The sequence below is a fragment of the Chelonoidis abingdonii genome, unplaced genomic scaffold, assembly GCF_003597395.2.
Source record: "Chelonoidis abingdonii isolate Lonesome George unplaced genomic scaffold, CheloAbing_2.0 scaffold0690, whole genome shotgun sequence".
Taxonomy (NCBI): Eukaryota; Metazoa; Chordata; order Testudines; family Testudinidae; genus Chelonoidis; species Chelonoidis abingdonii.
The window spans coordinates 1-13,384 of NW_027424951.1; the positions used below are offsets into that span (position 1 = coordinate 1).

At 54.8% G+C, this 13,384-nt stretch overlaps 1 protein-coding gene across 1 annotated transcript; it reads right to left on the reverse strand.

Moving 5' to 3' along the window:
* Positions 1-844: 844 nt before the first annotated feature.
* On the reverse strand, positions 845-12,909 carry LOC116833229 (syntaxin-binding protein 2-like). Its single transcript, XM_032794605.2, has 4 exons — positions 12,805-12,909; positions 7,348-7,397; positions 6,240-6,321; positions 845-1,143 (listed from the first exon to the last, which is right to left on the reverse strand). The coding sequence occupies exons 1-4, from the start codon at positions 12,839-12,841 to the stop codon at positions 962-964; spliced, it is 351 nt and encodes a 116-aa protein (XP_032650496.1). The 5' UTR covers positions 12,842-12,909; the 3' UTR covers positions 845-961.
* Between the last annotated feature and the right edge of the window lie 475 nt (positions 12,910-13,384).

The window sequence follows — 13,384 nt, forward strand, 5'->3', positions numbered from 1 at the left end:
CTGTATGTAATTGATTCCATTTAACCAATTCTAGCTCTCATCTCTATCTTTTTCTTTTATGAATAAACTTTTAGATTTTAGATTCTAAAGGACTGGCAACAGCATGATTTGTGGGTAAGACCTGATTTATATATTGACCTGGGTCTGGGGCTTGGTCCTTAGGGATCAGGAGAACCCTTTTTCTTTTATTAGGGCATTAGTTTTCATAACCATTTGTCCCCATAACGAGTGGCACTTGTGGTGATACTGGGAGACTGGAGCATCTAAGGGAATTGCTTGTGTGACTTGTGGTTACCCAGTGGGGTAAGACCAAAGTCCTCTCTGTCTGGCTGGTTTGGTTTGCCTTAGAGGTGAAAAACGCCCAGCCTTGGGCTGTAACTGCCCTGTTTTAAGCAGTTTGTCCTGAAATGGCACTCTCAGTTGGGTCCCACCAGAACCAGCATCGTTACACCGGTCCCGAGCCCCAGGCCCCAGCTCACAGTGCTCTACTACAGCGCTCCGTCCGCAGGCAGCCCCTGTGGGTTCTGGGCTTCACCATGCTCCACCAGTGCCCCTGCCCCTGGTCCCCCTCCACTCACCTCCCTGCAGCAGATGTAGGAGCCTCCTCCCCCACAACCCCTGCTACGTGAGCCTCTGCCTCAGCAATTCTCCTTCGCTTTGAGTCTCAGATGAGGTTAGGGTGACCAGATGTCCCAATTTTATAGGGACAGTCCTAATATTTGGGTTTTTTTCTCCTATTACCCCTCCAACACCTGTCCCGATTTTTCACACCTGCTATCTGGTCAGCTTAGCTGAGGTTGCCTCTCTCCGCCTGCTGCATCATCCCATCCAACCCCCATGGGACTGCACTGTGGAGAGGTCTGTGGGACAATCTGTGCTTCACGTGGCAAAGAACACGAAGCCCAGCTCCGGGGAAGCAGCCTCTTGGGGAGCCCCTACTAGCCCCATTCCCATCCTGACATCATGCTGCGCATCCGCCCTGACAGCGCCACCGCCAGATAGCACGAGGAGCTGCCCCGGGGTCTCCCCTGCTCCCCATCCACCTGCCCCAGGCCCGAGCTCCTACCTTCTCCACAGGGCTGAGCAGGTAGATGGCCTCCAGGCTGGGGATTGGCTCCCGATGCTTATCAATATCTTCCACAACTAGGAGAGAGCAGACATTGGGCGCAGGTCAGTGCATCCTAGCCACCCGCCCCAGCCACTCTCCACTAGGATGGGGGGAGGGAAAGCCAAGGGGAACAGGGATGTTCGGATGTGAAAAGCACAGAACGAATTGGTATAGGGCACAAGGGAAACCCAGCACCCTGTGATGTATTGTAACTCCCAAACTGGAGGGCATGATGTCTCAAGTGCAATTAAAGCCGATCCGGCAATGATTCTGTCTACTCTATGAATCAATCTAAGTAATAGGCAGGTCTAGGCCCTAGCCCCTATAGTGTCTCAGCTGTGTCCTTCGTGATTCACGATTCGACACACATCCACTGAACAGATGCCAGCCTTTCAGCAGTAGTTTACTCGTCCGCTAAGCAAGTCCCTCCACTAAGCTAGGCAGATTACGCTTGTCAGTCGGGCCGGTTTGGCCTCGTCCATGAGCTGGCGATAGCAGACTAGCATTTGCTCGCTCTAAAGCATTTCTGTCGAGAAATAGCCGAGCTCTGGCTCAGCAAGCCAGGCTCTCATAATACCACTCTTCCATTCTCATTGCTAGATGAAGTTGAATTATCCAGTCGTCTTGAGCAGTTGGGGTTAAGGCATGGTCAATGGCTATTCGGCACGCGGCTCCGATCCATCAGCGACAAAACTGATTGTGTGGGTATAGACTGATTTATATACTGGGTCTGGGGCTTGGTCTTCTAGCGGACCTAGAGGCGAAGCCTCTGGCTATATCTATTATGGACCTAACCGGCGGCTAGTTTGCATACACCAATAAAGAATTTTTGTCATCCCATTTCAAAGATCTTACTAGCGCACTCGTTCCTCCCCCCCATAGCTGTCACGCACAGAAGGGAGACTGGAGCATAATCCATCAACGAGCAAAAGAATGACTATAGTAATAGTTTGCACATGGAGACCTTGTGGCTCGGGTCAAAGTGCTGGTGATTCACAATGCTTAGAGTCAAACCATTCTTTACCTCGACCACAGACAAATGTCCCCCTTCATGCCACCATGCTGACGACCCTGGTGGCCACGGCGGTTCAGGGCACATAGTGGGAGGAATGGGACAGGGTACAGGACCAAACGGCTTTGTTTCTCGTTCTAGGGCCTCTCCGGGATCAGTTGAGAGGTCTCCGTTATAGACGACTTAAAAAGAGCGGAGCGGGTCGAGGAGCGGCTGGCAAGACGTCAATCACTTGGTCCCATGTTTTGAAGAGAGCCAGTTTCCGTCTCTCCTGTAGCCAAGTGTCGGGTCCTGTCTGCTTCACGGCAGTGGCATCTGGGGTCACGCAGAAAACATCGTTCAGGAGACAACTGACTTCTACAGCCAACATTATCAGAGGTTGTACGCGCTCCGAGCGCCCCCTTCACTGGGTCAAGACATGAGGGCTCAAATCACACTGTGGGTTTAGCTCTCTACACTCACGCAGCAATGTCTGGGTCTCCGGTCCTCCTCCGCAAGCGCTCACAGTCACTGCATCGTTACCCGTCCGCACGCAACACCACCCTGTGGTTCATCTGGGCGGAACTCCGTCAGTCCATCACGCCGCCAGACGCACCTAGGTGAGTCGCCGAGGTCCATACATTCTGCCACGGGAGCCGGCGCCCTTGACTCCATTGCACCTACGAGTCCTCAGGCACCTGCAGATTGCCTCACTTGGAGTGCACTGAGCGAGCCCGTATCGCTCACTCGAGACCGGAACATGACAAGCACGGGCTCAGCTTGGTGCATTCCCGCTCGATCCCTCACTATGTCAAGCTGGGCTCAACAGCCACGTTCCCATCAAGCCAGAACGAACGTCTACTTCGCGCTCAGAGTCCCGAATGAGGGGCAGGGGTCAGCCCCACCATGTTCCAATGTGCTGCTAAGGCTCATGAATGGAAGCTGAAATGAGCCTGAGAGAATTGACCGAGTCCCGAGCCAAATGATGGGTGTGCGGAGTGAAGGCATTCTCACTACGTGATCTCCTTCAACCAATGAAACCCCCATGTTCCGACTCAACGAGTACCAACCCCACGCGCTGACATATTCGCGCAATGCTCTGACGCTTTGGGGGTGGGATAAACTCGGAGGTTGCCCGTCTGCCCCCGCTGCAGAGCATCCCCATCAACCCAGGAGGACTCCACCTGGTGGAAGCAGTTGTGGGACACTGCATTCCACGACGTTGGCAAACGACATACGAGCCCAGCTCGGTGAACCTGTCATATGGATGCCCCATGCAGCATAGCACCCCATTCGCCCCAAATCGCCACTGACACAGCTGCATGCCCCCGCCTACAGCGCCACACCACTGGCAGATAGCCCGACACAAGAGGAGTGCCGCCCCGGGGTCTGCCCTGCTTAGAATGCCACTCTGCCGCAGGCCGACGCCACACTCATCACACAGGATGAGACAGGTCGACGTCGCTCACGCTGGGAACAGACGTATAAAACTCAAGCAGGAGAGCCGACATCTGGGCGGGCCAGGTCAGGGCAACACAGACAACCCATCACAGGTGGGGGAGAAAGCCAAGGGGAAGGGCATTTCGCCTGGCAGCCACAGACACAATATCAGGCGTACTAATGGTCTGCCAGCAGGTAGGACCCTTGGGAGCATTACACACAGGTGGGTGCATTAATCTTATTTAAGGAAAAAGGAAGTGTGGGAAATTTAACAGATAAATAGATGGTGGATGGGGTTGTATAGGGTTAGAATAGCAAGTGATGCGGGGTTCTATATTTGGAACAGTGTAGGGAGTTCAACAGTTGGGTACAGTAGTGGGTTCAGCAAATGGAACAGTACAGTCAATAAGCAACTCAACTTAATAGGAACAATCTAGATACAGTTGAATGCAAAACTACAAAATGCGCAATAAACTCCAGCTTCTATAGTAAACTGGTTAACAATTTAGATAAATGCTATTGTGGGTTAGGTATATACATGTAACAGCAATGATTAATAAATACCAAAGTAATCAGCAATATGGTGATAAAATGAAATTATGCATGTTAAAAATGACTGACTTAATTTGTATGCGTAATAGCAAGAGTGTACTAATCGCTGGGTCAAGGAACAGGAGAGGGAGGGGAGTGAATGAGTAGAGGAATGATTGGCACTGATAGAGGAGATGTGCTACAGCAGCGAGAGACTCTGGACCCTGCAGGTAAGGACAATTGGGCTAATGAGAGAATTTAAGCAACAGCAGGACACTCGCAAACAAAGGAAAAAAGACAGCGAAAGGTTGAATTTGTTTCACAAGGGGAAAGCAGCAGGGGTTTGGGAAGTTGGAGGGTGATGCAGACAGCGGAGGGGAGCAGGCAAGGGAGTTTAACAGGACACACAGGAAGCACTACAACAGGGGGATTGGAAGGGAAAACAGACAAGTGATACAGAGGAGACAAAGGGGTTGGGGAAGTTTGGAGGGTGGATCAGATGCGGGGGGCAAAGAGTGAACAGGGAACAAGAGAAGAACGAAGGGCAGGATTAAGCGGGGGAAACAGAACAAAATTAACAGGGGAGAAGCAACAAACAACGCATTCTCTATCGAACCAACCTTAGCAATAACAAAAATATACAATTCTATAGCCAAAACATAACGAGCGAACTATACCAGAGGTACAGAAAAAGCAGCAAACTATAACAAGCAAGTGAAACTTACAAGTATCAATTAAAACTAGACTTATTAAACAAAAACCAAAACATGTGCAGCTTAGCTAGGGAGTAAGGAGGGCAGAGTGGTAGGTGCCCAGAACCAGCTCCCATGGAAGCCCCAAGGGAGGTGTGCAGCAGTGAGTACAGCTGAAGCAAGAGCTGAGGCAAAGCCACAGAGCAGAGCTTACTAGCGCAGGCAAACTATTTTAGGCAGCAAAGTGCGGCGGATTAGGGAGGTTTAAAAGAACAGATTCAAGGTTTAGCTGACTGTTGCTGGAAAGACCAGCAGCTAAATAATAAAATAAAAGTATAAGAGTTCACAGAGGATGCTTACCACATCCCAAGGAGCAGCAGAAACTAAAATGCAAAAACATCGAGCTAGGTAGGTCCTATAATCAGGAATCTTCAGGGCAGCATTCGTTCCTCGTGGGTTGTTTTTTCAAAAAACGGGGGTACTCTCAAAAATAAAACGAAAGTGGAGAAAGGGACCCCCTGAAAGCAGCACAATGCAGAACTTCTGATTTTGTTTTAAAAATGTCGTTTTTAAAGGCAACTCAGGCAGTTTCGCAGTACTGGATTGGCTCTCTGATACAGGGAGAAGGCGAGCAGGGAAAAACTGAGGTAGCACTAGAAATGTGGGCACAGCTTGCAACAGGTGCCCAAAGCAATTGAGGCCTATGATCATGCCAGGTGATCTAAAAACACCATAGATCTGCAGGCTGGACATTGTCTACCCTACAACCGACCCGTTTAACAAGTATAACAAGGTACTAACCTTTGAACAGGGCAGTGGTCCATTGCGCAAGTGATCCTGTGAGAAGGGAATGCTTCTTGGTAAACAACTTTAAGGGGCCCTCCCTTTGAGAAGGGCAGTGGCCCTGGTAAACAACTTAACAGCCAGGGAGGGGAGGCCACATGAGAACAAAAACAAAATGGAGTATGGGGACAGCTGTAAGAAACAAAATGGAATAGGGGGAGAGCTGTAACAGACATAATGCAGCAGCTGCTTTGATGTGGGGCCATGGGATGCGATGCTGCCACAGTACAGAGCAGGGAGGGAACTTCCCTCTGTACTGTGCTGGAGGCAGCCCGCTAGAGTCTTGGCTCAGCTCTGTGCCCCTCAACGCCAAGGCTCCTCCACCCTGGAGCAGGGAGCTGGCATTCCCCCTCCCCAGCCAGGACCCTGCCCGCAGCATGGGGGAGAAGCAGCGAGGAGTTAACGGGAGTCTAAGAAAGCAGTGAAGAGGTTCTAGAGGCTGAAAGCGCCGGGCTAAGGGAACTAGACCTGGCTGGGAAGGTACCAATAGCAAGGAGGGCGTCTACGGGGCTGCAAAGGGAGGAAACTAGATGCAAACATGAATGTAGACAACTCAACTCCCTGACTGTGAGGTGTGTCCAAGGGAGAGGGGAGCCCTGGCAGGGGGAGCAGATGGGAGGGAGGGGCCACTCACGCTTGATGCCTTCATCCATGATGTCAGACATCTTGCAGCACGACGAGAGGATGCGCGTGCTGGGGTGGTCCATGATCAGCACCTGGGGTAGCGAGAGGGGAGCTACTCACTGCCCTGAGCCCAGCCGCCCACCATCATCATCCACGGCACAGCCAAGGGAGCAGAGCAACTGCTAATGGCAGAGCCAATGGCTCCCGGCCCAGCCCTTCCATAGCAGAGCAGCAGGACCGTTACTAGTCCTGCACTTGGCTGAGCTGACCGTGCTAAGGACTGCATGAGGAGAGACAAGGAGAGTGGCTCCGAGCAGAGTGGCTGGTACGAGATGTAGGAGACAGAGTCAAACCTGGGACACTCGGCCGTTCGGAATGGTTCGTCCTACTAGACTGGAGAAGATCAGCCTCTTCACCCAGGTGACAGGGTGAATGGAAGAGGCGGGGACAGAACTCAGGAGTCCTAGCTCCCAGTGCCCTGCTCTGATCCGCCAGATACCCACTCCCCAGCCCTTGGACAGAACCAGGAGCAGGACACGGAGAAATGGAAAAAGGGGAGTCTCCGTGTTCCCCTAGTAAAGCCCTGTAGGCCATTGGCCCAACATCTCCACCGCCTTCCTGCCATGCCGAATGAACCCATTGCTCTGTGCAGCCCAGCATCCCGCTGCACCAGATCCGGCCACTGGGAAAGCTAGTCCCCTGTGCTCCCTCTGCCGCACCGGCCTAGCCCACTGCTCCACACACCCCAGCCCAGTCCATGCCGGGGGCTCAGTAACCTGCCTGCCCAATGATGCATACTGCCCCCATGCTTGGTGCTCTCCTGTTCCTCCTCCCACCCAGGCTGGCTCACCGGGCCCAGGGGTATGATCCAGTGTGTGTGTGTGGGGGGAGATATAGGGCTAGCTGGACAAGCTGGGTCTGATCCAGCGCAGCGGGAAGGCAGACATACCCAAGCCTAGCTGGAGACGGATGATGGGCTAGACAGAGCAGGCATCTGATCCAGCCTGGAAAACCTCAGGTTCCTAATGAATCCCAAGAGGCTGGAGGGGGAGGAGCACAATATATGGATACAGCATATCCCCAGGGGGGCACCAGGGCAGCAGGCCCAGCCTGCTTACCTTCCATTCTCTTTCCTTCTTCACGCTGCGAAAGACAACGCTGAAGATCTCTGCGAGGGAAAGAGACAGGGATTAGTGGTGGGGCTCAGACAGGATGGCTGTGTCCTGAGCCAGGACCCACTGGCTGGTGGAAGGACCCCTCGGGGAAGTGGCTCAGAAGCTGCTTTCAGGCCAGCTAATAATGTGCTCCTAGCAGAGCCCCCAGTCAGCGATCATGGTGAGGTGGCAGGCTAGATGGGCCATGGCTCTGATCACCCTTCCTTTCTGCCAGGCCGGATAGGAGCACAGCTGAAGTAAGGATCTGACCCCGTGCAGCAAGAGACAGGGCTGGCTCCAGGTTTTTTGCCGCCCCAAGCAAAAAAATTTTTGGCTGTCTCCTTCCTCCCAGCCCTGAGCTCTCCCCCTCCCACCTGTGCCCCCCCACCCGCACTCCCTGCCGCCCCAGCACTGGGCTCTCTCTTCCACTCACCCACCCACACCCCCTGCCACCCAGCACTGGGCTCCCCACCAAATGTGGGATTCGCTAACAGCACACGGCAGCCAAACCCTGGCCCAGCTGCAGCTCTGTCCCCATGTGGGTGGAGCTGCTGGGCAGCGTGGAGCAGGAGTACTTCCAGGTGGTGGTGCGGCTGCGGGGTGGCGCGGAGAACATGGCCCTCTCCCTGGGCTTCGCGGCTCTGCTGGTGGCCGAGGTGGATCGGTTCGTGCTCACTGCCCTCACCCCTGACATGCTGGTGGCCGAGGACCTGGAGAGCCCCCCGGACCTGCTGCTCTTCAGCCTCACGGTGCCCTGGCCCAGCCCCGGCGGGCGGGAAGGCGAGGATCTCCAACTGCGGGGCTACCTGCTCAGCACCGATGAGCCCAGCCGGCTGCTCACCTCCTCACACATTCCGGGAGCCCCTCTTGCCGCTGCCCGGGCTCGGCTCCAGGGGACCCCGCTTCCCTCCCTCCCCGGCTCCTCACACACTCTGGGAGCCCCTCTTACTGCCAACGCAGCCGGGGCTCGGCTCCAGGGGACCCCGCTTCCCTCCCTCCCCGGCTCCTCACACACTCTGGGCAGGACCACCCAGAGGATTCAGGGAGTCTGGGGCAGAGAAATTTTGGGGGCCCTTTCCATAAAAAAATGTTGCAATACTATAGTAACATGTATTTGGAAATGTAAAAAATAACCAGTGAAATACATTCAAAAATTAATTTGTAATAATTTGAAAATACACTAAATACATTATTTAAAAAACATTAAATGCTTTCATGGTATGTATACGTTTGAAATTACATAATGGGCTGTTGCTGGGTGATGGTGATGGTTAGTGCCACCTGGCTGTCGCTGCGTGGGGATGGTGCTGCTGTGGGCCCAGGCGGTGGGAGCTGGCTTGGGTTGGGTGCCAGCTTACATGGCGGCGTCAGGGCTGTGGGAGATGGGGTCAGGGCGGGTGTCCGGCTCCAGAGGGGCTGGCTCAGAGCTGGGTCAGGGCGGTAGGGGGCGATGGGTTCGGGGGGTGCCTGACTCAGAGGGGCTGGGCTCAGAGCTGGGGGACTGGGCTGTGGGGGGGATGGGGTTCGGGGGGTGCCTGACTCAGAGGGGCTGGGCTCGGAGCTGGAGGTCAGGGCTGGATCCCGGTTCCTGCACTGACAGGGCGAGTGGCTGCACCACGGCCAGCTCCCGGCAATGCCGCCCCAAGCAAAAAATAAAAAATAAAAATAAAAAGGGGGAAGGTGGAGTGCTGCCCCTTAGAAAGTGCCGCCCCAAGCACATGCTTGGAGGGCTGGTGCCTAGAGCCGATCCTGGCAAGAGAATCAATCCTGTCCAGCACCTCTTGAGTGGAGGGGATCCAGGGACCCTCTACTGTGTGTGGGGGATGACAACACAACAAAGACTTTGAATCCTGAGTCCTGCACAAAGAACCCCTCCAAGGCATGCCCCGCTCAGGGAACTGCCAGCCTGTCTCCTGGGCATCTTCCACAGCTAAGCAAAGCAATTAGATCGTCAGCTCTTCAGGCCAAGTACCATCTTTTTATTGTGCCCAGCACAGTGGTACCCTGACCCATGACTGGCACTCCTGGGTGCTACCGTAATACACCTAATAAATAATGTACAGCACCCAACACAATGGGGTCCTGGCCCATGACTGGTGCTCCTGAGCACTACCGTAATACAACTAATGAATAATGTACAACGCATTGCAAATGGGGCCTTGGTCCATGACTGGGGCTCCTGGGTGCTACCATAATAAATCTGTTTGTTTTGCTCCTACAAAGCACTGGATTCTGGCTGGCCCCATAGGGCATGGCTCACGGTGAGCAGTGGTCCCACACTGTCTGATAGTGGTGTTACCTGCAGCCCCTAAATGCCGTTCTCTCTGGTGAAACCCCCTCCCCAAATTCTAACGAATGTCAAGGCCAAATTAGACTCCTTTCCAAAGCAGCTGGGGCCAATGCATTGACCAGACCCCAGACAGGCTGAACTGCATTCACTGACCGAGCTGCCCTGCCTCCAACCACAGCTAGAGCATCCCCAAGGCATCAGACTCTGCAAAAGCGCTGGTCTCCTCCACCCCAGCTCACAGCGAGCAGCCTCTCCAGGCACTGCTAGGGCCCCCTGGGAGTTCAGAAGCTGGGTCACAGACACCCTCGTGTCCCTCTACTCCCTTCCCAGGGGGCACAAGACAAGAGCCTCCTTCCCTGCAGCTGCTGCTGCCTGGATCAGCTCGCTGCATCTGATCGCTCTCCTCCTGCTTGTTGCCCTTAACTTTCCTGCTGCTTTTTATGTTTGTAGCCATTTAGCCCTGTACAGGAAAGATACCATCCTACTAGTTAGACCCTTCAGCAGCTCCCTTATCCAGGCTTATAATCCTATCTAGCATCCTATCTAGTCATGGCCCAGGGACCCACTGTGCTTGGAGGGTTGGAGGCAGAGGAGACATCTCTGGAACAGGAGCTCAGGCTGCATTTCTGGGGCCATAGAGGATTTGTGCAAGAGGCAGTTACAATGGCCTGGTTTCGGCAAAGGGCATATTGGTTCTGCAGGCAGCCACCTTTTGGAGAAGGCTGGCTCTGTGGTGAGTGAGAAGAGCTCAGGATGTGGGAGACCCAGGTTCCATTTCTAGTCTGCCACCGGTCTCTGTGCAATGGGTATAAAAGCCTGGCCATGCCTCAGCACACAACCACTGAGGCAACAGGGCCTGTAAAAGTCCCTGTGATGAATTTTCAGGGTGCTGTGCAGACATGGATCGGAGCCGATCCCTGCCCTGACGGGCTCACAGCCTAGAGACATGAAGAGAGGAGATACAACATACAGGCAAATCACATTGGTAATGCAGGAGAGAGTGGCGCAGAGAACAGGTTTATAGCTCTTGGGTAATTAACATTGCGCCCTTGCTTGCACTGGGCTATGACCCTGACTGGATAGGGTGCCAGGACAGTGACCATGTGCTCCTCAGGGGATTTTCAAAGGCGAGCTGTGCCTCACAACTGAAGCGCTCAGCCTCCCAGTGAGCTGGGTGATCCCATTTTAAAGGCAGGTAAATCAAGGCACAGAGTGGTAACAGCTGAGTACCAGATCAGCTGATATTGGTGTTACCTGCAGTCCCTAAGGCTGCTGGTTGAGGAGTAGCCAGTATGGCAGTGACAGAGTCTGGGATGTGACTCACGAGTCCTGACTACCAGCCTTCACCCCTGCCCTAACCACTAGAGCAGTAGTTCTCAAATGCATTTCGTCGGGCCTCCTCTCTTTCTCTCTGTAGTTGTTCGTGCCCCCACTGCCGCTCAGGTACATACACCACCCCCCTGCTCTGAAGGCAGAGCGTAGAGCAGCGGCTGCACAGAAATAAGACCAGCGATGTGAAAAAATGATATTCGTCAATATCACTTTTCACAGCAGACTTAGCATCCCAACGCCACCCTTACTTCTGCACTGCTGCTGCCACCCTGGGGCTGACAGCTGGAGCCCCACCGCCTCCCCACAGAGGGATTGAGACAGGGGGACAGAGGGACAGAGAACCCGAGCCTGGTGGTGGGGCTCTGGCTGTCCCTTTTATTCCCACCTCCCGGGAGTGCACAGCTCTTCTGCATGAGCCCCTGCCACTGGGGGCCAACAGCCAGTGCTCTTAAAAAGCACACAGCTCACTGCTCCCATGACACATCCCTGGTGCTTTCCTGAAGTTCCTTTACACCTGCGGCACGCAGATGCCCTGTTCACCAGGATATGTGGGGCTCTAGTGCAAGGTAAGGTGCTGGCAGCACAGACTGGATCCAGACATGGCGAAGGCAGACACAAACCTGCTTTTTCCATGCAACTGCACACAGGCATTTCAACCCTGAACTGCAGCAACGGCCCCCCCCATGCCAGCCCTGGGCTCCCACCCACTCCCAGCTCCACCAATGCCCCTCACTCTTGTCCGCAGCCTCCTGCTATCCCAACCCTGGTCTGTCCCCCACCAGCTCTGCCAGTGCTACTCACTCCTGACCTGCAGCTATTCCAGTCCTGGGTTCCCCCCCTCACGGTTCTGCAGATGCCCCTCACTCCTGACCTGTAGCCCCCTCCTATTCCTGTTCAGAGACCCTTCTTGAACTGGGACAGTATGGCGCACCCCAAGTATTCGAAAGTCATGTGTCAGGCCCCCCTAATTGTGCGATTTACTGAGAAGAAGCTAAGAGAAGAGCTAAGGGTTATTAGCACCACCGGCCGTCCTGAGCTATGGGCCACTTTTGCTCTGTCCCAGTTCTGGGAGCAACCATGGAACATCAGAACTGAATCCACTTTCCAAGGGCCTTTTAAACCCCAGGTCTGTGATCTGGATTTAGCCACAGGCCCAGTCCACTGCAGCCTGGGCTTCTGAAGTAACGCAGCCTTCACAGCGGGTAAGGGTGTTGTGAGAAGACAAGGACTAACACATAGCAACTAACACCTCAGAGTCCAGCATGCACAAGGCAGCAGAGGCCATGCTGATCAAGTGTCAGGCTTTAATTTGTTCTCTCCTACATTACAGCTATAGCCTAGGCCAGCTCTGCGATGGGGCCGGGCAGAAGTGTACTGCTTCACTATGGAACAAAGTGGCTATGACGTCATTTTTCTCCTCGCACGCAGCAGTTACCCGTTCTGACAGGCTGTTTATAACACTAAGTTTACTAGTTTTCAGAGGTGGTTGGTGGGGAGAGGGAGGGGCGCAAGATGGAAGTTTTGCCTAAGGCACAAAATATCCTTGCACTGGCCCTGGTGGAAGTCACCCCAATGGAAAGAGACGCCCCCTCAAGGTGCAGCTCCTATGGGAGGGGGCGGCCCTTGGGGGTGGGGCAGACACCCTCCTTCTCCTTCTGCTGTGTGACAGGCAGGCAGCGGGGGGAGCTCTCTGCTCCGACTGACTCCTAATTCTCCCCAACTGGGCCCTGCCCCCCCAGACCCACACCCGACTGGACCCTGCCCCCGACCAGGCTCAGACCCCCCGGCTCTGCCCTTACTCTCACGCACCACCGCCTTCAACCCAGATGGGGCCATCTTTGCCTCCTGTCACGTCTGCTCGAGCCCTGTGGGGGGAAGTGGGATTCAGCTGTGCGTGGGGCAGGACTGGAGTCAGGACTCCTGGGTTCTGCTGCTGCTCTGCTCCTGCCCTTGTGCGCGCCCTCGCCTCTCCCTGCCATGCTCTGGGCAGTGTCTGTGACCCCTCTAGTGTCACAGATGGATGGGCCCAGCCCCCCCAGTGACTGATTATAAAGCAACTGGGGTGCTGGTGGGTCGATGTCTGCAAGGCTGATGATGGCCAAATCCCGCAGCCCCCCGGACTTCTGGCGCTGCGGGGGCCGGGCCTGGGCACCCATGGGCAGGCGCCTGGTGACAGGGCCATGCAGGTGCCCACTGAACCCCCACCTGGTCACGTGGGGCACAGAGGGAGGCGGGGGCCTCGGGAAGGGTTAAAGCGAGGATGGGGTTGGGGTAGTGGGGCCTCAGCCCACTCCAGTCAGGGCCCCCCCCAGGCTGCAAGTCCCCCTTCCAACCAGTGCCCCCCTCAGCTGTGTCCCCCCACCTCCACCCAGCCCCTCA

What these genes read in the sequence shown, in the direction of transcription:
- LOC116833229 (XM_032794605.2), bottom strand. Translation starts at nt 12,841, where the DNA reads ATGGCCCCATCTGGGTTGAAGGCGGTGGTGCGTGAGA. An exon ending in GAAGGCGGTGGTGCGTGAGA is followed by an intron (nt 7,398 to 12,804) that starts GTAAGGGCAGAG and finishes TTTCCCTCGCAG; the next exon opens with AGATCTTCAGCGTTGTCTTT. An exon ending in CATGGATGAAGGCATCAAGC is followed by an intron (nt 1,144 to 6,239) that starts GTGAGTGGCCCC and finishes GCTCTCTCCTAG; the next exon opens with TTGTGGAAGATATTGATAAG.